Source organism: Cotesia typhae, unplaced genomic scaffold, assembly GCF_013202065.1.
Source record: "Cotesia typhae breed Kobodo isofemale line unplaced genomic scaffold, CoteBio_Ctyphae contig_26, whole genome shotgun sequence".
Taxonomy (NCBI): Eukaryota; Metazoa; Arthropoda; class Insecta; order Hymenoptera; family Braconidae; genus Cotesia; species Cotesia typhae.
In genome coordinates, this window is record NW_027423732.1 from 1,389,964 (window position 1) to 1,416,493 (window position 26,530).

Genomic DNA, 26,530 nt, shown 5'->3' on the forward strand with positions numbered 1-26,530 from the left:
TTTTTTTACAATTAATGACAATTTTTTTAAATAATTTATTTATTTTTTCATTGTTAAAAAGCCCGCGAAAATTTGAAATTTGAATTTCAAATTTTTCAACTTCAAAGTTGAATTTTTTTATTTTGTTTTTTTTTTCTCGTAATTTAATAACAAAATAGATTAATTTTTTTTATTAATTGATGATTAACTAGTTTAATTTTAAATCTATAATAAATTTAAAATTATAAAATTTTAAAAACCAAAATTTTTAAGTAAATTCAATTTATAAATTCCAAAACTATACATTTATATTATCTTTACTTGACATTTTTATAATTGAATTGTTTTCGAACGATCGTATTTTTTTTTAAGTAAAATCGATAATTCAAGAAAAATGTTCATTTTTTTAAATGATTGAAAAATTTTAACATAATAGTTAAAGATAAAAGATCACATGACCATATACATTATTAAGATTAACATAAATTAATCGAATATTATAAAGATAACAATAAGATATGTATAATAAATGTCAATGAATATCAATTAGTGCCATTTAATGATAACAAAAACTTAAAGCTTATCTTTTTATATAAAAGAGTTAATGTTACTTAATCTAAGTCCACACTTGTTCATTTCTTATACGAAGTTTAAGGTTGCATAATCAAATTATTGACTGCAAAATACTTGTAATCCTATAAAAAAATTTTTTTTTGGTGTTTTAAAGGTTCAAATAAGGTAAAAACTTGGTAAATTATATAATTTAAAATATATAAAAGGAAAAGTTATTCATATAAAAGCACATTATTGTTTCAGGTAAGTAAAATCATCTGTATTTTATTACTCAGCTAAAAATTAATTAATTGCTTGTTGTAACGTTTCTTGAACTTTGTAATCACCGAAAGTTAATGACCGAGTGTCTTAGTAACAGTTATCAATTGTTACTGTTATTATTATTTTATGTAAAATCTTTCATCTGATTATTATTATGATTTGTAATTGTTGCGAATCGATTCTGATATTGATTATTCTGGAAGCAATATGTCAGGGGTTGTGACCTAGTAATAATTGTATTGAAATTGAATACATTTTTTAAAAATATTAAATTGTTTAAGTTTAAAAAACAATTCAATTGATTTTTAGGTTTAAATTGATGTAATTACCGTAAATTAAATTTTTATTGGTAATTTATAGTAAATTATTTTGAATTCTATTATTAAAAATTGTAGATTTTTAAACCGACTTTTCTAAAATTTATTAAGAAAAAAAAGTTTCGGTTTTTTTATAAACAGAGATATTATTAAATAAAATTAAATTGGTCCGAAATCATTAAATTTCTATTTTTTTAATTATTAATTTTTCGCGGCAAATTTCCGCGCATGCGCAAAATCAAAGTTTTTCTATTGCGATTACAAACGTAATTTTTTCAAGATTCGAGCCTAACCACTCAAAGCGAGCACATCTCAGCACATTGCTGACTACTTTTCTATAATTAATCTCATTAATTAATTGATAAAACAACACAGATTGACCGCATTAGGTCAACAGTAAAATATTCCTATTACAAACCAGGCCGAATCAGTATACTTAAATAAAAATTAGTGTTTTTAAATACTTTTTAAGGCTGAGGCTTCAGCCCCATGCCCGGAAATAAAACTAACCTCTCCTCATCTATCTCACAGCTGCGCACAGATACTCAAAACATAAATTCTAACTCTAATCCTAATATCAACATGAACAACAAACTGTCAACTGAAAATTATGAACAAGAAAAAGCAATCGAAAGTGAACAAGCGGTCCAAAATCTTTTAGACACGATGAATACAAACGGAAACGACCAAACTACGTATTACAACTTCATTTATGATGAGTCTATGGATATAGGCAATACAATTGAGATTCAAACACAACCATCTCTCCACACAAATACTAACAACGAAATTAACTACAAAAGACAAAGAGAAAATACTGAAGACAACCATAACCCAAAAAAGAAAAGCCTCTCACCACCTCTAGCTCAAGCTCAAGCTACTTTTCCAACAGACAACATCTACTTGGAAGATAACAAAGGACCGTATGAATTAATAATTGAACAAGATCCAGACAGCACAATACGAGCTCCTACTCACTACCTATCTCTATGTAAAACTATCACAGAAATTCTCAAAAGAAATAATGAAATAAAAAACCTTAAAACCACTCGACAAGCTGGTAAAAAAGTCGCCATCACTCTTCACACGAAAAACGTAGCAAACAACTTAAAAAATCATCCAGACTTCAAAAACAGAGGTCTCATTGCCTATATTCCAACTCACAGAATGGTATGCCACGGAATAATTAAAGATATTCCCCTAGATTTTACAATGGAAGACCTAAAAGAAGGAATAAACTCAATAGTCGAAATCATCTCCTTAACTAGATGTCAAAGAGCTGTACTAGAGAATCAGGAAAAGAAATATGTTCCTTCTAAATCCGTCAAAATAACCTTTGCAGGACAAATTCGTCCAAACAAAGTAAGTATTTTCAATGCTATACATAAAGTCTACATATACACCTCTCCAGTCAAAAGATGTACAAACTGCCTACGTTTCAACCATTCAGCCAAAGAATGTAAAGATTCACCCAACTGTAATCATTGTGGTAACTCACGTGAAAATCATCCTGATCCAACTAACTGTCCACTTATCGAATCACCTCCAAAATGCATAAATTGTAAAGGAGATCATGTATCTCTAAGTTCTAGCTGTCCAATTCTTGCTCATCTCAAGGACATTCACAACTATGCAGCAATTAATAATATTAGCTACTCAGAAGCCAAGGACGCAATCAAGAGCCTTAACCAAACACCAATCGCTCCCAGCACTTATAATCTTGCAGATTTTCCTCACATCCAGAGTCCAACTTTACCCATTCAAAACCCGTCTACACATCTAGGAGACCAAACTAGATATTTTCAAACAACCAATAGATCATTTACGGCTGCACTTCGCCATCAAAAACCACAGAAGCTTACAGCTCAAACAAACAGTGACCAGTACAGGAATAACCAACAATTCCAACAAGAAAGAAACAGTAAGTTTCACACAAAAATATACACTAACTCTACTCTCACCAATCATTCTCAAGATAATTTGTACTCGCACACTAATTCTCCCAAATCAATCTCAAATTCTAGTTCCACACCAACACCTATAACTTCAACCCAACTAGTTGCAACAATACCTAATCAGACTCCCGTTCAAAAAAACCCAGGCCAACAACCAGAGCTAATCAGCCAAAATTTAATTGTAAATCTACTAAACCAAATCACCAACGTACTAACAATAATTAGTGACAATCTCGCACCACAATTGGAAGAAATTGGAGTAAAAGAACAAATTACCACCATTCAACAATCCTGTAATCTACTAAACACAGCTCTATCCCCTGGAGAAAATCGACCAATTGAAGAATTTAACGAAATCACAAGATCACAATCAAACTTAAATCTCTCGCAAGAATAATGGCTCACAACTTAATATCAAGCTTAAAAATCTTTCAATGGAACTGCCACAGTGTATTAAATAAAAAAGGGGATCTTGAAAATATCATGCATAATTATGACTTATTATTCCTTTCAGAAACATGGCTAAAACCACAAAACCAATTTACTTTAAAAAACTTCATAAGAAAAGACAGATTAACTCTAGAAAAAGGCGGTGGTATTGCTATATGCATCAGTAAACATATAAAATTTTCAACAATTGATAATCTATATTGCATTGACAACAAACTTGACACTCTTGCTATCAAAATTAATACCACTCACGGTCAACTTTGTATAGTAAATATCTATAAGCACCCAACTTTTACTCTTCTGAAAACCCATTTAAGTAATATCATAGATTCCACCAATGCAAACAACAACCCAATCATACTAGGTGGGGACTTCAACTCACACCATTTAGCATGGGGCTGCAACAATGACTGCTTAAGCGGATCAAATGTCGTAGATTTCTCCTTCGAGAATGACCTAATCATCCTAAATGATGGCTCTCCAACGAGGAATGTTAACTTTGATGAAAACAAATCTGCAATAGATCTCACTTTAGTATCTGATAATATAGCCACGCTCTGCTCTTGGAAAGTAGCCGAAGATGCCATGGGTAGTGATCACTATCCAATACTATTATCTATAAACGTAAACCCTGATCTCCACAACACTTTCAAACACAGATCAAACCTCAAAAATATAAATTGGGATGACTTTCAAGACCACTTAGAAAACAAATCAGAAGAGATCTCCTCGAATCTCCCTGACGCCATAGCAACGTATGATAAACTAATTAGCACAATCACGCAGGCTATCGAATTCCAAAACCTACCAAAAGGTCAATCAAACAATCAACAGCAAAATAACAACAAACCAACAAAAACTAAACCTAGAAAGCACACTCCAGCTCCATGGTGGACACAAAAATGTGCTGATGCTATTTCCCAAAGAAAAGAAGCATATAAAACATTCAAATTAACAGGATCATATCAAGACTTTTTAAAAATGAAGCAACAAGAAGCTCACACAAAAAGAGTACTAAAAGGGGAAAAAAAAGCAGGATGGAAATCATTCTGCGAATCATTCAATAGACAAACACCACCACAGGTAATTTGGAATAGAATCAAAGCTTTCAAAAATAAAAATCTGAATACACCAACACTGCTTCCTACCCAAAACACCCAGGACGAAATATACAGGAAAGAATACATAAATTTGTTTTGTCAAAATAGCTCTATATCCTCGTTATCTCAAGAAACTATTGATTATATATCATCATTAAATTACTTAGATTCAGAACAAGAAAATGACACAGCTGACAACATAAACCATAGCCTACACTTCATGAATGAACCATTTGAGCTAGAAGAGCTCACAAGAATAATCAAAAACTCTAAAAACAACTCTAGCCCAGGTCTCGACCAAATTTCTTATGAAATATTAAAAAAAATACCAAAATTAATTATTGAAACTCTAGTTAAATGCTTTAATATTTTCTTCACATCAGGGAACTATCCACCATCATGGAGCAAAATTCTGGTTTACCTACTTCCGAAAAACAACCTAGGTAAATACCGTCCAATATCTCTTGCTTCTTGTATTCTAAAAATCTACGAAAAAATGATAATGAACAGAGTAAATTGGTGGGCGGAAAACTTGAACATCATTCCAAACGAACAATACGGCTTTCGAAAAACAAGAAGCTGTTGGGATAACTTAGCCATTCTAACAACCAAAATCTACCAGACAAGAATTAAAAACAAATACCTAGTCACAGCCCTCCTAGACATAGAAGGTGCCTTCGATCACGTGGTACCAGAAATCCTTATCAAAAACTAAGAGAAACTAACCTACAACCTGAGTATATAAAATTCTTCAACTTTATACTCGCAACCAGGAAGCTACACTTCGTAACAAATGGAACCCTCTCAGAACCAGTAGACGTGGACTTTGGGACTGGCCAAGGACTAGTAAGCAGCACATTCCTCTTTAACTTTTATATATCTGATCTTATCCACGAAATTCTTCCCTCTTGCACGTTAAGGAAATTTGCAGATGATCTAACAATTGAATGTGAAGACGAAAACCTATATACAGCTTTTAACTCATTACAAGCATCAGTTGATAGAATACACAGATATCTCAAAATAAGAAACTTAAATCTATCACCTACCAAGACTCAAGTAATTATATTCACCAGCAAAAATATAAATACAAACTCTAACAACAATCTGTACATTAAAATAAACAACGTGAAAATACACCCATCAACTACAGTTACTCTATTAGGTATCAAACTGGATAATAAACTCAGTTTTAAACCACACTTTAAACACATCATCACTCGTACTAAGAAACTTTTGGACATCATCAAAGCTCTTAGAGGTACCTGGTGGGGTGCCGACCCGATGCTACTGCTAAACATCTACAAGTCCTTAATCAGGAGTCAATTAGAATATGGATGTCACATTTTCAATACATCAAACCACACACAAATAGATAAACTTAACAAAATCCAAAATGCAGGTATGCGTTTCGCCATTGGAGCTAGAATCTCTACTCCAATTAATTCTTTAACTGCTGAAACTGGCCTTACCCCAATCAAACTACGTTTCGATGAACTTACCAATAGATACTTACTAAAAGCTTTCTCATTAGTAAACTCAATCATTACTCAAGAACTGGACAAACTATCTGACATAATAAGCAAGAAAAAAAGAAGTCCGAATATACAAAGCCAATTTCCCCTCTTGAAAACCTTTAAAAAACTAAAAAACTTTGAATCAATAATTCACACTCACCTTCTTCCAACAGCATACCAATACCCTTATACAATCAGACTATACACACCAAAAATCGACATCACATCAGGTACAAACTTTAAAACAATAGCTAATAAATCAGTCCCAAAGAAATTCAACGAATTTGTCAACAAGCATTACAGAGCGGATACCCTGTTCTTCACCGATGGCTCAAAAACCACAAAAGATCAACATGTGGGTATAGGCATCCATTGTCCCCAGCTAAACTTAAACCTATCATACGCCATCAATAAATTCTCTTCAATCTACACCGCCGAATGCCTTGCCATAAGTAAAACGATAGACATAATCACAAACCATCAAATCCAATCTTCAGTTATTTTCACAGACTCCCTTAGTGCTCTACAAACCCTAATTGGTTCGGACCCAGCTAACTCCAAAAACTATTTAATTCCCTCGATTTTAAACAAACTACACCAAGCCCAACAACAAAACCTAGTCATCAAATTAACCTGGATACCAAGCCACATAGGAATTCAAGGCAACGAAGAAGCCGACCTTCTGGCCAGAGAAGCTACAATGCTAAATAACGTTTCCTTAAAAACAAAAATTCCGTACACCGACCTTTACACGCACTCTTCTGATATAATTAAATCATCTGTGGATAAACTCCTAAGACTAAACAGCAGATTTAAAGGTAAACAATACTTTCAACACTACTATGAAAACTTTAGTAAACCATGGTTCAGAAAAGTAGACATCATCAGGCCAGCAATCACAACCTTTTGCCGAATGCGGTTAAACCACTATAATCTCAACGCCAGTGCCTACAGGAAAAATCTAGCTGAAACTCCTGTTTGTGATTGTGGACATACATCTCAAGATCTAGACCATTTCTTCTGGAACTGTCCTTTATACAGTGTACACCGCCCAGTCCTACTCAAAGCGCTAGAAAAACTGAATTTCAAACCTCCCATTGACTTACATCTTATTCTCAAAAACCCCGCTACTAGCCATGTCTACCTACTATACAACTTTATCCGCAAGTCCAAAGTCAACATATAGCTCCATCTCTAATTAACAAAACACACAATATTCAAACGAACCTAGCGGTTCCACCAAGAAGTAAAAACGAAGTGAAATCCATCTGCCACAAGCCCCATCCTTAAAAGATACTATACACAACGGCTAAATGAACCTAGCGGTCCGAGCCACAAATTAAAAAGAGAGAGAGAGAGTAATTTTTTCAAGTTTTGAATAAAAGTTTATGTTATTTACAAGTTATAACTAAAGAAGGTATGCAAAATTTATCAAATTTGACAATAATTCAAGAACTAATTAATGTCATGCCATAAAATTCTTTAAATCACAAAAACTATCATCATAAAGGAACTATAACTTTTTATAACCTATGAAAATATTAAAAATTGAAAGCAATAATGTTATGATGATTTGATGCTACTATACATGCGTAAATAATTATCTGTATTATAATTCTTTTTTTTTTTACTTGTTAATTAATTGATTATTTTGTTTTTATATTTGTTAACAGATTACTGTCAGTAAAGATCAAAAGGTTAAGAATGGTAATGAGAAGTTTATTTACACAAATTACAAGTTAATGAATTTAAAAATTTCATTATTGGGATAATTCACCAAATTTATTATTAAAAATCATGTCACTGTTAATGAGACAACATTCTTTGATTTACAGAATACCTTTGCGCTTAAGGTATTATTTTTAATTTTTTATAATTTTGAAGATTTTTTTTTTTGATATTGAAATTAGTTATCTGACAATTTTTTAGTTTTATTTGTCGAATAAATTAGTAAGTAATAAAATATTAAGAAAAAAATTTTGAAAGTCAAAGATACAGAAATATTTAAAAATTTTAAATGTTGCAATTAAAAATTAAAGAAAGAAAGTATAATAAAAATATTAAAAATTAATTTTTACCAGTTGTCATTTTAATAGTTAAATTATTTGATGTTTGATTAGAATTATTAGATGTTAATATCTAAATATTTTTTTTAACCAGCAAAAAAAAAATTCAATAAATTCGATAAGAAATATTTTGATAAAATTTAATGAATTCGTAAAAACTTAAAAAATTGCACGGAATTAAAATAAAAATATTTAGTAAATTACAGCAAAAAAACTTAAAATTATGAAATTTCCATCGCCAGCTTAATTACGAGAAATTAATTACAGTTCAACAGAATCCAAAAAAATTGGCCAAGATGCAGCGAAGCAACGATCATCGATTGACGACAATGAAATAGAACATCATGGAAAGTTATCAGAATTATGGTGGAACACAATGGGGCCAATGCGTGCTTTGCATGCTTACAACCCTATCCGTGTTCAATTTATCCGAGATGGGCTGAAAAACACTGGATTGAATGAAAAGCATCCTTGCTACCCACTAGAAGGAGTACGAATTCTGGATGTTGGGTGTGGTGCCGGAATTCTCTCCGAAGCCTTGGCAAGAATCGGTGCTAATGTTACAGGAATCGATGGCTCGGAGCAGTTGATTGAAACCGCTAAAAAACACGCGTCTTTAGATTCAAATTTGTCCAAAAATTTGAGTTACTCGATCACTTCCGTTGAAGATCATGTTGCGGATAACAAAACAGAAATTTATGATGCGGTTGTTGCTTCAGAAGTTATCGAGCATGTTTCTAATAAAGACATTTTTGTAAAAGTGAGTATCAAGTTTTTCAATTGATTTAAAGACGTTGAATAAAATTATTTTTATTTTTTGTCAACAGTACTGCGCCAAAGCATTAAAACCAGGAGGTTCTATTTTTATCACAACATTGAATAAAACTATTCCGTCGTTTCTAGGCGGGATTGTTTGTGCTGAATATATTTTACGCGCAATTCCTATTGGAACTCATGAGTGGAGTAAATTTATTTCACCTGAAGATACTCAACGCCTATTGGATCAACGTAAGAATTTAGTAGATAAAAAATTAAGCTGTGTTAAGATTGATATAAATGGGTATGGCTTCAATTATTTTAACAATTATTTATTAAAATATTAAATAATATTAATTGAAACACTGAAAGTGAAAATCCAGAAATTAAAAATTAAAAAAGGATATTTACTAAATATTTTTATACTTTGAATTCATACCGTAGCAGGAAAAATTATCTTTAATTTAAAAGAAAAATAATTTCCTTTAACACGAAAAAATTTCTCACACTTACAAATTGTAGATAGATAGATTTATTTTTACTTGTATCACATAAATATTGCGTTTTACAAGGTGTTTTACATATATATTTTTCTCCTGACTCTACTATACATATAAAGGTATCTGTTATTTTCGTATATAATTTTTATATTTTACGTGGAATTTTATTGTTAATTCTCTATTTTTACCTATACCTTTAGCCTATAATTTTTTTTTTTTTTTTTTTTTTTTTTTTTTTTTATATACTCATTCACTCTATTCATTTCTTTCTTTCTTTAAAGTCTATTTTTCCTTTTTCCCTATCTCTCTTTCTCTTTCATTTTTCTTTAGATTATTTTCTATTTCCCTTATCACCTTGCATGTTCTCGTTCTTATCCTCCCTTTCATTATCCCCACTATTTCTTTTTTATTTTGTCTTCATCCTCTGATTCCTCCCACCATTTCTTTATTTCCTCCTTACTTTCTTTAGTGAGTTTATTCCTTATTTTTTCACATGTTAAAACATGCATCAATGTCTCTTCCTTTTCTCTGCATTCTCTACACTTCCAATCCTTTTCCCTTTTTTTTTTCCAGCTTTTACTAGGTTTCCGCACCTTACTCTTGCCCATAATTCTTTATCTGCACTTCTAATTTTCTTGTTTTTCCAATATATTTCTTCTTCGCTTTCTTCCATTAGTTCTGTATATATTTCACTAAACTTCGATGCTCTTATCCTTGACTCTTCTTTCTCTATCAATTGCTTCTTTAATAGTTCTATTCCTGTCTTTATATCACTCTCTATCTCTTCTATATCTTCTCTGTTATATATTTTTTCTATTACTTTCTCGCATTTCATTCTCTTCGCGTTTTCTTCTATTTTCTTTCCCCATTTTGTCGGTTTCTTAATTATTATTCCTCTCATCTCTTCCCTTAGGCATATTTTTGGCCATCTTGTGTCCTCCATTCCTGCGATTTCTATGATGTATCTCCATATCCTTTCCCTTATTATTTCTTCTATTATCCCACTTCCCGTTTCCCTCCTTACTATGCATCCTGGGGTGTTTTTTGACACTCCTAGTGCCATCCTATTTAATTTGTTTTGTACTACTTCTATTTTTTTCACCTCTCCACATCCCCATATTTCTACTCCGTACATGCATCCTGACCTTACCAGTGTATTATATAGGTACATCCTGTCCTTCATATTGTTTCTTTCTGTTCTTCTTATTACACCCCATGTCGCGTTCGCCATCCTGTTCGCTTTATTTTTCATTATATTTAGGTGCATTTCATGGCTGTTTTTGGCTGTGAAATTATATCCTAGATATCTAAAGCTCTTCACTACTTCCAACTTTTCTCCTTTGTATTCCCACTTCCCTTTTTCATTTCTTCCTCCGTTTTTGAAAATCATCACTTTTGTTTTTTTTTGCATTTATCCTTAATTTATTTTTATCCGCATATTTTTCTAGTTCTTTCAGCATTCCTCTTAATCCTTCCTGTGTATCTGCAATTGCTGCTCCATCATCCGCATATTTTATCATATATATTTTTTCCTTCCCTATTACTGTTCCTCCTATTCTTTTTCTCACTATTTCGTCTTCCATGTCGTCTATGAATATGTTGAATAGCACTGAACTCAGTGCGCAACCTTGTCTCACCCCTTGATCCGCTCCAAATTCTTCTGATTTTGCTCCATTAATTACTACCTCATTACTATATTGTTTTACTATAAATCAATTCTATCATCTTGTACATTCGTCCCTTTACCCCTATTCTCCATAACTTCTTCAGCAGCAAGTCCCTGTCTACTGTGTCAAACGCCTTCTCCAAGTCTATAAAGCATACATACAGTTTTTCTTTGTCTCTTATCTTTCTGTTTATTAATGCATTTAGTGTGAATATGTGGTCTCTTGTTCCTCTTCTCTTTCTAAATCCCGCCTGGCTCTCTTTTATCTTCCCTTCTCTGTCTGTCCAGCTCATTATCCTCTCCGCCATCATTGCTGTCAGTATCTTGTATCCTATGTCTAGCAGGGATATTCCTCTGTAGTTTCCCGCTATATCTTCGTCTCCTGCTTTATATATTGGAATTATCCTTGCTATTTCCCATCCCTCTTGTAGTCTTCCCTCTATCCACATCTTGTTTATTACATGTCTGACATCTTCCATCATTTCTCTTGGTTAGATTCTTTATAAATTCTGCCGTGATCCCATCTTCTCCCGGCGCTTTATTCCTCCCTAACTTTCTGACTGCGTTTCTGAATTCTTGTCTTCTAAATTCCTCGTCTAGCCTTTCATCCTCACTGTTTTCTTCACTCTTTTCTCCATCTTGTTCTTCTGTATTTCTCCTTTTTTCTTTACTATTTAATAGGCTAGCGAAATGTTTAACCCAGTTTTTTCCACTTATTTTTTCTCCCTTGCACTTTTTATTTTTTTTACTTCTGAACTTGTTTATCATTTCCCACCATTTACTCATGTCTGTCGCATTATCTATCTCCTTTTTTTTCTCTTCCCACCATTCTTCTTTCACTTTCTTTATTTCTTCCTTGTATTTTTTTTTGCCATATTATACTTTTTCTTTTCTTCATTATTGTTTCCATATTTCGTCAGTTCTTTCAATTTTTCCAAACGTCTTCTCTTAGTTCTTTGCATCTATCACTGAACCATTCTTTCTTTTGTGTTCCCCCCTTTTTCCATTTCGTACCTTTTTATTCATTTTTGTCATCTTTGCCACCTCTTTTATTACTTCTTTTATATCGTTCCATTCTATTTCTTCTGTGCTCTCTTTTTTTCTCTCCATTTCTCGTTTGTCCCCTCCATATATTCTTCCGTTTTTTCTTTTTCCATCGTAGTCTTTCTTCCGTTATCTTTTTAGATCTTCGTTTTCTCTTATTTCTTCCTCTTTCCTTTCTATCTAGGCAGGTGATCCGATTCTATTCTTTTTATTACTTTAAATTTTTCTACTCCATCTTCTTCTCCCCTATCTAATACCATTCCCAAATCTATTACTGAACAGCTATTTTCATTTTTTCCTCCAATGAACGTGATTTCTCCTGATCTATCCCCTTCTTTTGCTCCATTTAATATCTTTAGTCCTAACTCATTGCACATTTTTATTAGTCTCCACCCTTCTGCATTTATTTTTTTATCTTTCGATTTCCTCCCTTCTTTTTTACTCGTCCCTTCTGCATTGTATTTTCCTATTCTTGCATTCAAATCCCCTATTGCTATGATCTTTTCAAAGTCAGTCTCATTTTCATTTATTATTTTTTTTATTTTATTCTCTATCTCTTTCATTCCTACATTATTATATATTGCTATTATTAGCTCACTCTCTTCTCTGTTCGTTATTTTAAAGCCATGCATCCATTCCTCTACTTCCCATTCATTACATATTTCTTTTTTTATTCCCACTAAGTGGCCTCCACTTGCCCTTCCTCTCTTACATCCTACTCTTCTTTCTGCTACTTTGCACCACCACTTCATTTTGTCGTTCATCCTTTCTATTACTTTCTCTTTATTTTTTTCTTCTACCCATGTTTCCATTAGGTACACTATTTCATATTTCTTTAGAAGTTCTCTCACATCCTCATACTCTTTCATACCTGCAATGTTCCAGCTCATCATTCTACATTTTCTTTCATTCTCTTTACATTCTTTTTCATTCTCACTCCCTCTCTTTAATGCTTTTTCCATATTAAAATCTTCTGTTTTTCTTTTATATTTTTTATCTTTGATTCTATTTTTTTTACATTTACTCTCCCTTTCTATCCCTTCTCTCGTATCACTTCCCTTTCTCTCTTTTTCTGTTATCTTTTTCCCCCTTTTTTTGCTTGCTTTTCAGCTCATACCTCACTTCACTACTCATTGTTTCTTCTACTTCACTTTCACCTCTGTTTTCTTTTCTTATCTGTGCTCCGTTTGTTTTTTCTCCTTCTGCTCTCTTCTTTTTTCGCTGTCGTACCATCATTCCATCATTTCTCCTTTTGTCTCGTTCCAGCTTCTCCAGATGTCTCCAATTTTTAGTCTCTTTTCTTTTATTTCCACTTCCTTTCCATTGCTTTGTTCCCACCTTGCTACTTTTCTTATCCATATCTCAACTTCTCTTTCTCTTCTCGTTTTTTTCGTCCATTATCCATATTCCCGTTCCCTTCATAATTTTTCTGTTTTCCCATATTATTTTTTTCTCTTACACTGTTGCACTCTATTCTTATTTGTCCTCTTTTTATTAGTGTTGTCCTCTTCTTTTCTATTCTCATTTTTAACCTTTCCTCTAGGTGCATCATTACTTCCTCCCACTTTCTGTATTTTTCCACTCCGTATTGTATGTGCAAGTTCGCCCTTACTCTTTTTCTTTTTTCCATTTCATCCTCCATCTCTTTTTCATTTAATCCCTTTGGTTTTTCTTTTTCTAATTTCTCTCTTTCTTCTTTTTTCCATTCTTCTTTTTTCTCCTTTTCTCTCTTTCTTGTTTCCTTAATTAAGTCCTCCACTCTCCTTTCCAGTTCTTCTTGTGCTTCTTCTGCACCTTCATTTCTCTCTTCGTTGTCTCCATCTTCGCTTGCTTTACTTTCTCTGCTTCTTCTTTTTTCTCTTTGGTCTGTTAAACTCCTTGTTAATTCTTCTTGTCTCATTATTCCATATCTCACTAATTTCTTTAACTTTTCTATTTCCTCGTTTTTTTCCTCTATTATCCTCTCTCTTTCTTCTATTCCTTCCCTGCATATTTCTAGCTCTCTTCTTGTTTGTATTTCCTCTTCACTCCTTATTTCCTTGCACTTGCACTTGCACTCTGTTTCCTTGCTTAGTTTTCTCAAAATTTTTTCAAATAATTCCCCCTGCTTTCCCTTTCACCATCTGTTCCATTCTTTCGATTTTTTCTTCCCACCATTTCTCTTTCATTATCTCATTATTTTCATCTTGTGCCTGCTTTTCTTCTAGCTCACGCTTTTCTTCTATTCTCTTTTTTTTTGCTTGTGCTTCTACGTTTTCTTTATGTGTTTTTTCCTCTTCGTCTTTGCTTTTTTTCTTCTCCTTCTCCTCTTCTTTCTCTTTTTTTTCTTCATCATCTTTTCTATTGTCGCTGTTGTTTTTTTCTGGTGTCCTGTTTAGAGTGAAACTTGTTTTGAATCCTTTTATGTATTGTTCCAGTGCTCCTTTTCTCATTCCCGTTTTGTTTTCTCGCGCCAATTCTTTTTTCAATGGTGGTCTTCCCCTCCCTCTCTTTTTTCTTTTACGCTTTTGTCGTTGTCTGCATTGCTCTCCACCTCGTCCTCTTCCCCGCTGTCTATATCACTCCCTGTGTCGCCCTCTTTTGTCGGCTTCCTGGACTCCTCTATTCCGTCTTCCACTGTTTGCTCCCTAACCTTACTTTCATTTTCACCTTTTTCCTTGTTCATTTTACCTATAATCCGCTTTTTCTGCTTCCACTTTTATTTTCTTTTTTCAATCACCTATTTTTTCTCTCTGTATTGATTATTTTCCCTTATTTCTCTCTATATTTTGTTATTATTTCTTTAATACTATCTTTACACTGATTTTTTACGCGTCTTTACTATCCAGGCCAGTGTTGCCAACTCCACTTACAAATTGTAAAACGTCAAATTTTTTAAACTAAATTTTGATATTGAATTAGTCGATTTTAATTTTATTATAATTGAATAATTTATGACACAATCGAAAATTTTTTATTTATTGCTAATGAGGTGAAAATTAAAATAATTTGTTTTGTTAAATAGATGGATGCTCTACACAGTTAGTACATGGAGTATTTTTCAATCCTCTAACAAATACATGGAGTTGGACATCTTCGACAAATATTTTCTACGCTTTACATGCCGTTAAATCAGAAGCTTAATTATTAATTATTGAAAAATTGTTATTTCAGTTTTTTTTATACTAAATTTAATAAAAAAAACTGTTAATTCAAAAATTGAGTAATTAATTGAAAAGTATTAAGAAAAATCAATTGTTAAAATAATTGAATTGAAATCAACAGAAACCTCACAATTTTTTAGTTTCAATTAAAAAACTTAAAAAAAGGAATTTCATTAAATTTTTACATGTTTAAGGAAATTTTTAAGGAAAATAATTTCTTTTTTTTTTTTTTTTTTTTTTTTTTTAATAAAATTAAATAATTAATTGAAAAATATAAAAAAAATTAATTATCAAAATGTAGATAGCAACTTTTCACTACAAAAAAAAATTGACTTATTTTAACACAATTTAAAATAGCGCGTAAATTTAAAAATAATAAACCCGCATGCGCAAGAAACACGCGCGCCATAACCTCAGAAAAAAAACACTAAACATATTTATACATACATATACATATTTCTACGTCGTGTGAATAATTTTTAATAGATGGAATTACGTCACAATAAAAATAACCAGTTGTTTTCCTTGGGATAATCAGTAATCATTTTTTCTTTCTTTTAATTTAAATTATCAAGTGAATTACGTAGTCATTAATTTTATTTAACCAAGAGTACTCAGTGCTTTCAAGTCAGTTGACTTTTGCTTGCTGTCAGTGACAGTTCTTCATTATCTGGATCTAGATCACATGTAAAACATAACAATAACATTGAAATTTATACTTTATTATCGTTATCACTATTACTATAGTTATTTGATTTATAGATAATCAAATTTAGTTAAGTACAGCTGAATTCAATAATAATAAATCAAAATAGACAAGGCCACAGTGACGTTCTCATCCTATTACAACAATTGCGAATTAAATGATTGTAACGACTGTGGATTATGTTGCCCTTTAGAATCAGTGAAATCAGGTGAAATTTTATAAAAAATTATTTTAATTAATTTAAAGCAAAATGAATTTTTCATTTGCTGGCTGTGGATTTTTGGGAATTTACCACGTTGGAGTTGCGGTTTGCTTCAAAAAATACGCGCCGCATTTGTTGTTGGACAAAATAAGTGGTGCATCAGCGGGTGCTATTGCTGCGTGCTGTCTTCTGTGTGATTTACCCCTCGGTGAGTGAACTATATCATAATAATTATTTTGTTTGTCTTATTTCTTCATTACTTTTATTATATTCAACTCTTTGTTTATGTGTTACTACATATATTAATTAACTGATACTCCGACTCGGTATCTGATGTCTATTTTTAATTCCTGGATGTAATTAGTCATTTTATTATTTTAAATGTTTTTATAAGATAGATTATTTTGTTTTAAATATTTTTATTTTTTTTTACAGGCGTTTTATCCAGCTTTCAAGTTCTAATAATTTTTTTTTGAACATTTTGTATTAAAATTACAAAATTGAAAAAATATACTTGAAAAATTTATTTTGATACTGAACTTAACAGACATCTGTCAATTTTTTGGATTCTTATGAATACTAATTTAGTATTAAAAAAATTTTTATTGAAAAATTTTACATTTAAAAATTCAAAATGATTATAAATGAAAATTTAAAAAAAATTCTTTTTTTTTTGTAATTTTTTTAGAATTACCAAAAATACCAATAGTGTGAAGTCCAATTTTTAAATTGATTTGGGAAAAAACAGTGCGAAAAAAAATACTTTAAAAAATTTGAGAAAAATATTGATACAAAATTTACATTTGATTTGAAAAAAAAAAAAAAAAAAAAAAAAAAGGAAATTTTTAAATTAAAAAAAAAAATTAATGAAATTTTAAGAAATTGAAATATTTAAAAATTTATTGAATATAAGTTAGTAATTTCGAGGAAAAACTTTTAGAAATCTTTCGACTTCTCGAAGACTATCTAATCTGCTGCCCTTGACCAATTCTCATTTATATTTTTTTTCAATAATTATAAACTTAACAAAATTTATCTTAATAACACTAAAATATATTTTTTATCAGACCATTCTTATCACAGATAAAAAAAAAATAAAATATTAGAATTAGTACACAGAAAAAAAAAATTAATTTGAATCAAGAGAAAAATTCTTAAACCAAGAAAATAATTTCGAAGAGTTTCATTGTCTTCAAAACGAAAAATTCTTGAATCAAGTAAAATTTATATAAAGCAATAAAAATTTCTTAGTTTAAGAATTTTTCTATTCAAATCAAGATGAAATTCTTCAAAATTATTTACTTGATTCAAGTAAATTTTTTTTTCTGTGTATTATACAAATATATAAATAATTGTATGTAATACTAGATATTTTTTATAGTAGCTATACTTAATTAAAATATTCAATGTAGGGAATCTAATTATATTCGAGCAAATTTTTACACTTTTATATTACTATCATTATTAAAATATTTTGAGTTGTAGATAGCGTTAAGTAAATAAAAAAATATGAATGTTTCCTCTATGATTTTAGATAAATATTAAAATAATAATGAAATGATTAAATAAATTGATATAGTATCAGTCAGAGTGTAATGATTCATGAACTTTGAAATTCACAATAAAAAACACAACTTGGGCATTCATTAACAACTTATATATCGACAAAAAATTAGAAAAATAATAGAAATTACATAAACAGTTAGTTTTTTACTTATCAACTAAGCATAATTTATTTATTTATTTGTTCAATGCTAATCAGCAGCGTACATCAATATATAATTTTTAAATTTAAGTATGAGGAAACTTATAAAGTAATATAAAGTTGGAAAATAAATTTAAATATTTATAAATCAACTGAAAATTATAAAATTTATAAAACAAAAATTAAATCACTGGTATAATTGAACCGAATAAATACCGCAATTTATTTTTCTACAAGTTTTCAAGACCAAATTTCACATTCATATAAATTAACACGCAATTATTTTAGTTATGAATGTAAGCATGATTTTTTTAAATTTCTAACAATCAATAGAAATAAAATCTGTTGCTTTGTTCAATGATTAATGAATCCTATTAAACTACTCCAATTAATTATCATAATATAAAAATAAAAATTTATTTTATCAAAAATAAACAATATTTATCAAGCTCAAGCTTCCCTACAAAGAGAATTGATCAATAATTTTACTTATATTGGTCTTTATTACTCATCATTAACATTTAACATAGGCTCCATTATTATCAATTATCTCTAAGTAAAAAAAAGAAAATAAACAAACAAATAATAACAAATATTGAATCATAAATAGAACAACTAATAATAATAATAATAATAATAATAATAATAATAATAATAATAATACAAAATCCGTTAAATAATTTTTTTTTAATTAATTATTATTATAAATTTCTATTAGATAATATTTTTTATTTAATTAATTATCATAATGTGTTAAGTAGAACGAGCAGCAGATGTTGATAACTCGGTCAAGCTTTTGTTTATTTTTCTTTTAATTTTTAAAACATTATTGCAGTAAAATAGTGAATCATGTACAATAGCTAAATAAATATTTTTCAAGGTTTTATTACGCGTGTTATATTCACTATTTAAAAGTTATTTATCTTCAGCTACACTAAAAAATGCAAATGCGTTTAACAAAGTGTGGCAGTGAACTTGTTATCTTTTTTATTACTAGGAAATAATTATTATTATTTATTGAAAAAATAATTAATAATAAAAATGTTTATTTTAATTATTTCTTCTTTAATTCTATTAATGGTTACAAATTTATAATCAGTTAAATTTGATAAAGGTTAAAAACCTTTTGATATCCACAACAAAAAGACTGTTGATAAGATTTAAAATACTGCAATTATCAGTCAATATTTTATTAATAAATATTCATTATTGATATCCACTCCGTTTATGTTCAATATTTAAATATAAATAATAATAGAAATTGTGATATTATTGTTTAATTATTTAAAGTCTTAAATAACGTAAAATAAATTATATAAAATAAAGATTTTAAACTTTGTACACACTAAAAAAAAAATTTGAGTTAGAAACAAAAATATATTTTAAAAAATTTTTTTCATTCAAGAAATTAAATCTGATTTTTGTACTTTTACTATTTTCATTGAAAAATCTAGATATTGAAAGAAGAATATGAAGTTTTTAAAAGAAGATAAGAAATACTTAAAGACAACCGATTACCTTCAAAATAAGTTTCTCAGAAAAAATGTCTCACCTTTAATTTTAATTTCTATTTGTAATTATCTATTTGAATGAAGTATTCATGATAAATTTACTTGTTTCAGGACTCTTCACACGAGATTTATTAAAAGTAAGCAAAGAAGTAAGAAGAAAGACACTAGGACCGTTTAGCCCTACATTCAATGTCCAAGCTATTTTATTAGAATCATTGCAAAAGGTAATTTCATTTATTCAATAAATAAATACATTTTTAATCATTCAATGATAGAAAAATTGGTAATTACTTACAAGTGGGGTCAACCCCGTTTTGGACCTTAACTAGGTGAAAAATGAAAATTTTCAATTTTTTTTCTGCTTGTTTTTAAAGCGCATTTATGATAAAAAATGTGAAGGAAAAAAATAAAGATTTCAATAGCTTTTTATCCTTCAAAAGTTGGAAAAAATTTTGGCTCTCATGTTTTCAGATAAAATTTCTATTTTATATTTTTTTGATGTTTTTGAAACAATTTTTTTTTTTTGAAAAGTACACAAAAAAAAAGAACAATTAAAAAAAACTATAAATTTTTTTGATAGTTTGTTAAATTTATGATTTTTAAATTGTACATTTTTTTATGTATTTAAAAAAAAATAAATCAATAAAATCCAATAAAAATTTTGTTCAAAAAAATGAAAATTAAAATGATTGACCCCACTTGTAAATGTTTACGCAAAAATTAACTGGATTTAAAGGAAGAAATTTTGAACTAAGAAAATTCACTTAAATTAAGAAAATTTTTTTTGTTCAAGAAATCTACTTGATACAAAGGAAATTTTTTTTCTTGAATTAAATTTATTTTTTATTAAAATTTAATTTTTATTTTTTATTAAAATTTAATTTTTATTTTCATTAAAATTTAATTTTTATTTTACAGTATTTACCGGAAGATGCCCACACTAGAGTCAACGGAAAACTCCATATATCATTAACGAGAGTTTACGACGGACAAAATGTTATTGTATCACAGTTCAATTCAAGAGAAGATTTATTCCAGGTAATTCAAGCTAATTTCTTGTGCTTGTTTAATAAATAACTAGCAACCTGCAGTCACTGTACGACTGCCAAGGTTTGCAAATTATGAATAGGAAAATTTTGCCAGTGATTTTTTGATATTTTTAATTACAAATAATTTAGTAAACAAATTAGACGGAACAAATTTATAGAACCAATAAATTATTCAAAACTGCTCCAAAAAATTGATCATCAAAAAAATATCATTAAAAAAAAATTTAACACGATGAAATTAATTTACTAAGATACTAAATTTAATTTAAAAAACTCATTAAAATAATAAATTACATAAAACGCAAGAGACAAAATTTTCCTTATTCTCTTAATTTTATAGATAATTTAACTTATGAATCACGATTGTTCTTACAGGCTCTTCTTGCAACATCTTTTGTACCAATATTTTCTGGATTACTACCCCCACGTTTCCATGGAATCCGTTACATGGACGGAGGTTTTAGTGACAATTTACCAACATTAGACGATAATACAATAACAATAAGTCCTTTTTGTGGCGAAAGTGACATTTGTCCTCGTGATTTTGCGTCACAAATGTTTCACGTAAATGTTGCCAATACGAGTATTGAGTTGTCACGCGATAATATTTATCGCTTCGCACGAATTTTATTCCCACCTAACCCAGAGGTATGTTTTTTTTTATTATATTACTAATAATAATTATTTTACTGAAAATAATTGTTAAAAATAACCAAATGTTGTTTTTATTTTTGACTTCGATCTCAAATTTGTTGAATTATTCTAAAAATAAAAACAGATAAATTTTTGATGAATCAACAATCTATATTGCGTCGGTTGATAGTGCATATGCGTAAATTCATTGCTTACAATGGAAAATTATTTATTTTCTTTTGATTTCATAATTGTACCTATTTATAAAGAAATAATGAGATTAGATCAATTATTTTACACATTAAATTTATTCATAACTTCATGAAAGCTTTTTTGTAAAAATAATCATTTTCTTTAAAAAAAAAAAAAAAAAAAAAAAAACGTACGAAGGTGATTAACCTCCTTATGAACGAGAGTTTAAACTTTCAAATGCTCTCAATTGATCTACAACTCTTTTCTGAAGAAAAGTCGTTCAATAACCTTTTTTTTGCCTTTCAACTTTGCTCTACAAGTGTCGCTTCAAAATAATTACCTGTAATTATTTTTACACGACCGATAAGGAGGTTAGTGTTCGATTTTTAAATAGGACGTGATAAAAATTTGCAATCAAAAGTCGAACTAATTTTTTAATTTATAGATAAGATTTAAATTTATAAAAAACAATGAAGAAATATTTATAATAAAATTAATTAATTTAAAATTTCAGATTTTATCAAAAATGTGTCAACAAGGTTTCGACGATGCATTGAGATTTTTACATCGCAATAATCTAATAAGTTGTACTCGTTGCGTGGCGATACAATCACCGTTTGTTGTATCAGAAACACTTGACGATAACACTGAATACGATCCTGAGTGTATTGAGTGCAAAATCCATCGGCAAGAGGCGTTAATGGCTGATTTACCAGAAACTGTGATGACTATTCTTCAAGACGCCATTGATTCGGCGAATAAAGGGATCATTAATTGGTTGTTTAAACAGAAAAGTTTTAAATTATTGTCTGTTTTGAGTCTTCCTTACACATTACCAGTTGATGTTATGTATGCTACTATAAATAAGTAAGTTTTGGTCAATTTTTAATGTAATTAATAGAGCGATTAATCGATTACATTAAAAACTTGGGAAGAAATATTTTCAATAAGGGGTCATTCTGGTTTCGACGTTCGAAAAAAACCAATATTCATGATTTTTTTATACAGAAATTATTATAGATATTAATATAAATTTTATTTAACGTTATTTACGTTAAATATATAAGTAGTTATTGCACCAGCTACGGAGATTAATATTTATTGATAAATAAAAAATTGACGGACTTAGAAAAAAAAAAAAACTAAGTAATGAGATTTTCTTTTACAGTTTTTAGTCCTAAAAAAATAGTAAAAATCAAAATTTTGATTTAGTTGGAGCTGATGTAATAGTTACTACCATGAAGAATATGTAGTTTGAATTTCATTAAGATCGGATCAGTAGTTCCGGAGATATCATGTACTTTAAGCAGAAAAACAAAGATTTTTTCAGCTTTTTTAAAAATTTAATTTTTTTTCTACTCGAACATCTACATAAACATCGTAAAATAATCTAGTTACAGTAGTCCGATCTCTTAAAAATTTTAACACATTTTGAAATATTTTTACTTTTGAAAAATAGAAAAAAAATTTTTTTTGTGAAAGTCACAAACCAGAATGTTCCTTTAAATTTCATAAAAATTCAAAAAATTATTTAAACTCGACAGTAATCATTTTATGAAATTCTATAAATTTTTAGACAAGATAAAAGTTTTATATAAACTCTATAAAACTTTAGAAAATTTCATTAACATTTTTATAAACTGAAAATAGTGCTAAAAATTTTTAAATAATTAATTTTTTATTTCAGAATTATTTCAATGGCACCGAAATTAAGCAGTCATATTGTTGGAATAATAAGAGATGTAGTTAAGCAGTTGAATTTAATATTACCAACAATAAATATTCAATTTATATCGATAACTGATTTGATAAGATTCCAAGTCGCATTGGCTAAATACAAAAGTAAGTATTTTTATGTATCAATTAAATATCGAATTTTTTTTTCTTTTGTAAAAGAAGATAAGCTAATCATTACGTTAATTTTAAAGAATTTCCTTAAAAAAAAAAAAATGTTTTGTATAAAATTAATTTATTTTCAACAGAAAATTACAATGAAGATAACATCGATGGAATCAAGTCATATCGCCATGATTCGCATGTAGACAACCGTGACAATTTTGAAAATATTCTACAAGGAACTTCTGACTATGAAGCGCTGATGGCTTACTATTACATGAATCAGAATAAAAATACTACTGCAATAACCGATTTATTTGAATTAAAAAATCAAAAGTACAATTCAAATGTAAACTTAGACAAAAATAACGTCAATGTACAATTTAGCGACATTGATTCTTGGGATGAACCTGATTGGATTGCTCAACATACACTTGCCGATGGTAGTTAAAATAAATATTTTATTAAATAAATACTAGCAACCTGCAGCTATTATGTGACTGCTAAGATTTACGAATTATGAATAGGAAAATTTTGGCTCAATGATTTTTTGATATTTTTAATAACTCAGTACAAAGTTTGGCGGTAAAAAAATTTTTTTAAATGTTAAAAAAATTTTCTCAGTCTTTTAATTATATAAATTAATTTTTGAAAAATGTAATAAATTAATTATTACTAAAAAGAATATGAAAAATTGAAAATGCTTAAATTCAAATCAAGAACTTTCCAATGATACAAAATTTAATTTAAAAAACGAATTTTATCAAATAAATTTTTGAAGACAAAATTTTCCTTATTTTAATTACATAAATGAGTAATGATTAACAAAAATGAATTTTTTATTTCAGTTACCGGGGCAAAAAATGATGTAGACGTTCCAGCTGACGTTGATATAGTAGATGGCATTAACGTGACCGAAGACGATCTAGGTAGTCTCGAATTATCAGACCGTTCTGTTGAAGATTCTAACATCTTTTCAGATCCCGAAAGTGAGTGGGTTATTGATAAAACTGACAAAGTAAGAGCTAATCCACAACAAATTAATTTAATCCCCAACCTCTCTTCAGACTGTCGACCGGAAGTTGATCAACCTAGTCTTTGAAAATTTACTTATTATTTTTAGTTATTGAAATCTACTTCCTTTTTATAATTTTTCTTTATGATTTAAAATTTTCTTTATTTAATAGATTAATTACTTCAATCTTTTGTTTTACTAGTGGATTTTAAGAGTTAAAATAATTAAAACATGTACCTGAGTAAATGGTACTAATTTTGAGAATTAATTTACTACATAAATATTTAGCGTACGGATAAACAAATTAACAGTATTTATATTAATGTTAATAATTAATCGAACAAAAAACCAGTCGTTTTATATTTAATTATACACATTAATAGCTTATGCTTATTTTATGTCAATTCAATGGAATTTAAATTAAGGTGATTTTGTTATCGATAGAAAATTGTAATGAATTGTTGAGTGAAGAAATATTTACGGTAAATAAGCACAAAACTAGTTTTTAATTATTAAATTGTATGATATATAGAAGAAATGTTACTTTGGCGTTAGTTCGCGGAGCGAATTGTTGGTTCGTTATAAAGCTTATGGAGAGTCGAAAATAATTGATAATTTAATTAAAAAATTTGTTTTTTTTTTTTAAGAAATAAGTATTAATCAATCATTTTATTTTTTGAAAAATATCTTCATAATTAATCGTTAAAATACAGATAACAAAGTCAATATTACAATTGTAATTATGTAATAATTAAATATTTATAATTTTTATTGATCATTTGTTATATAGAATTAGTAGATTATACAAATAATACATCTTGCCTGGACTTTTAGTCAAACTCTTTTCCAATTTTTCAAATAATGTCGGAGAATTTATAAAAATTTTTTTGGTTCATTTGTTTAAAGTAAAATTAAAATTTTATAAATTTAATAATCTTGATTAGATTTTGATTTTACTTCCAAAATTTATCAAGAATCTCAAAAATAAAAAAAATCTTGATCCCATTTTGATGAATTACAATGTTAATTATCGTTGAAAAATTTAGGAAGAAATAATCATTGTTTTCTTCTTAACATATCAGATTGTTTCAATGAAAAAATGAATCATAAACAATAAGAACCTTCCAGTTAATTATTCCAAATAAAAATTTATTTTTAGTTTCTTGTAAAAAATTGTCATACATGATTTCTTGATTGGAAAAAAGTTTTGAAGGTTAGGTACAAACAATGCGAGTCTTAACCTAATTATTCGATTAAATTGAATAAATAAAATTAAGTAGCTTGTAAATTAAAACGAATTTAATTACATTTTTATATTATTTGTGATAAATTTAACGTAATTATTGTTTTCATGGTAAAAATTTAAATATTCTAACCTAAACAATTAATAGTAACCTCTGAAAGGAATACCAAGATGAATTCATCTATTACAATGCTTTGGGAGCTTCTAAGCTAAAATAAGTAATCTTTTTTATATAAATTACGTTGATATTTATTTACAATAATTGTATTACTCTGATATTTTTTTAATTAGAAAAATTTGTTACAATATTTAATAGGAAGAAATGCTGTAAACAATATAAATAAATGAGTTAAAAGGTTTATACAGTAATAAAGGATTGTATTTAAGTTTAATCATATATAATTTATTTATTTATAATATCGTTGGTGATACTGCAATACTGTGTAACTAAAAATTGCAGTATCGCGTTATTTTATTTTTTAATACCGGTAACTATTAAAAATATAATTTTATACGAGCGAGAAGAAATGTAAACAATATAAAATATCGCAAAAAAATTTTTTTTTGCTGTTTAATATTTTATAAATGTAAATATATTTAAGGTAGTACCTTCGCCAGAGTCGTTTTCTTAGGATTTTTAAAAAATTTTGGCAGATTCATATAATTCTGCATCGATTGGCGCAATTTGAAAATTTTTGACCATCTAGTTTCAGAGATATTTAATTTCAAAGTTTGAGTTTTGAACGCTCTTATACATTACGGTATACGGGATATCCAAAAGTTTACCTACAAACATTTTTATATCTCAGAAACTTTTCTTAGGATCTTTTTAAAAAACTAGAGTAACGTTAACTAACAACTAAACAATTTTTTAAAAATAATTTCATTGATAATTACCATACAGTTTCAGAGATATTTAGTAATAAGTAATGAAAAATTTACCAGACTTTAGCCGAGGAAGGGATACGTTGATAAAGCTATGGCAACAACGCAAGTTTTGTGAGCCGCGAAAAAAGTATGAGACGCGCATGCGCTGAAAAATTTGAAAAGTTTAATGTACGTCAGGTGTAATATTATAGTTATTAATTTTATTTATTTAAAAAAAAAATAA

At 28.6% G+C, this 26,530-nt stretch overlaps 3 protein-coding genes across 6 annotated transcripts; all 3 read left to right on the plus strand.

The window, feature by feature from the left end:
- Positions 1-642: 642 nt before the first annotated feature.
- On the plus strand, positions 643-15,443 carry Coq3 (ubiquinone biosynthesis protein COQ3, mitochondrial). Of its 4 annotated transcripts, none has more exons than XM_074240023.1 (5): positions 643-795; positions 7,826-8,005; positions 8,486-8,978; positions 9,046-9,278; positions 15,189-15,443. In XM_074240023.1, the coding sequence occupies exons 2-5, from the start codon at positions 7,950-7,952 to the stop codon at positions 15,292-15,294; spliced, it is 888 nt and encodes a 295-aa protein (XP_074096124.1). In that variant the 5' UTR covers positions 643-795; positions 7,826-7,949; the 3' UTR covers positions 15,295-15,443. The 4 variants fall into 4 exon arrangements, with proteins under 4 accessions (XP_074096124.1, XP_074096122.1, XP_074096125.1 ...); XM_074240021.1 differs by lacking the exon at positions 643-795 and adding an exon at positions 7,463-7,569; XM_074240024.1 differs by lacking the exon at positions 643-795 and adding an exon at positions 7,463-7,569 and having other exon boundaries at positions 9,046-9,226.
- On the plus strand, positions 1,296-3,276 carry LOC141525505 (uncharacterized). The gene is made up of 2 exons (XM_074240020.1): positions 1,296-3,051; positions 3,155-3,276. The coding sequence occupies exons 1-2, from the start codon at positions 1,620-1,622 to the stop codon at positions 3,172-3,174; spliced, it is 1,452 nt and encodes a 483-aa protein (XP_074096121.1). The 5' UTR covers positions 1,296-1,619; the 3' UTR covers positions 3,175-3,276.
- A 197-nt stretch (positions 15,444-15,640) lies between the features above and the next one.
- Positions 15,641-25,811, plus strand: Bmm (brummer). The gene is made up of 8 exons (XM_074240019.1): positions 15,641-16,443; positions 19,563-19,675; positions 20,370-20,489; positions 20,876-21,148; positions 21,840-22,192; positions 23,013-23,167; positions 23,308-23,604; positions 24,010-25,811. The coding sequence occupies exons 1-8, from the start codon at positions 16,284-16,286 to the stop codon at positions 24,261-24,263; spliced, it is 1,725 nt and encodes a 574-aa protein (XP_074096120.1). The 5' UTR covers positions 15,641-16,283; the 3' UTR covers positions 24,264-25,811.
- Positions 25,812-26,530: the final 719 nt, after the last annotated feature.

Bases quoted from the DNA above. Each gene is read 5' to 3' on its own strand.
- LOC141525505 (XM_074240020.1), top strand. From the start codon at position 1,620: ATGCCCGGAAATAAAACTAACCTCTCCTCATCTATCTCACAGCTGCGC. The intron at 3,052-3,154 runs GTAAGTTTCACA...CTCAAATTCTAG, and splicing joins ATTCCAACAAGAAAGAAACA to TTCCACACCAACACCTATAA.
- Coq3 (XM_074240023.1), top strand. From the start codon at position 7,950: ATGTCACTGTTAATGAGACAACATTCTTTGATTTACAGAATACCTTTG. The intron at 8,006-8,485 runs GTATTATTTTTA...AATTAATTACAG, and splicing joins AGAATACCTTTGCGCTTAAG to TTCAACAGAATCCAAAAAAA. The intron at 9,279-15,188 runs GTATGGCTTCAA...TTTGTTAAATAG, and splicing joins GTTAAGATTGATATAAATGG to ATGGATGCTCTACACAGTTA.
- Bmm (XM_074240019.1), top strand. From the start codon at position 16,284: ATGAATTTTTCATTTGCTGGCTGTGGATTTTTGGGAATTTACCACGTT. The intron at 21,149-21,839 runs GTATGTTTTTTT...TTAAAATTTCAG, and splicing joins TATTCCCACCTAACCCAGAG to ATTTTATCAAAAATGTGTCA. The intron at 23,168-23,307 runs GTAAGTATTTTT...TATTTTCAACAG, and splicing joins CGCATTGGCTAAATACAAAA to AAAATTACAATGAAGATAAC.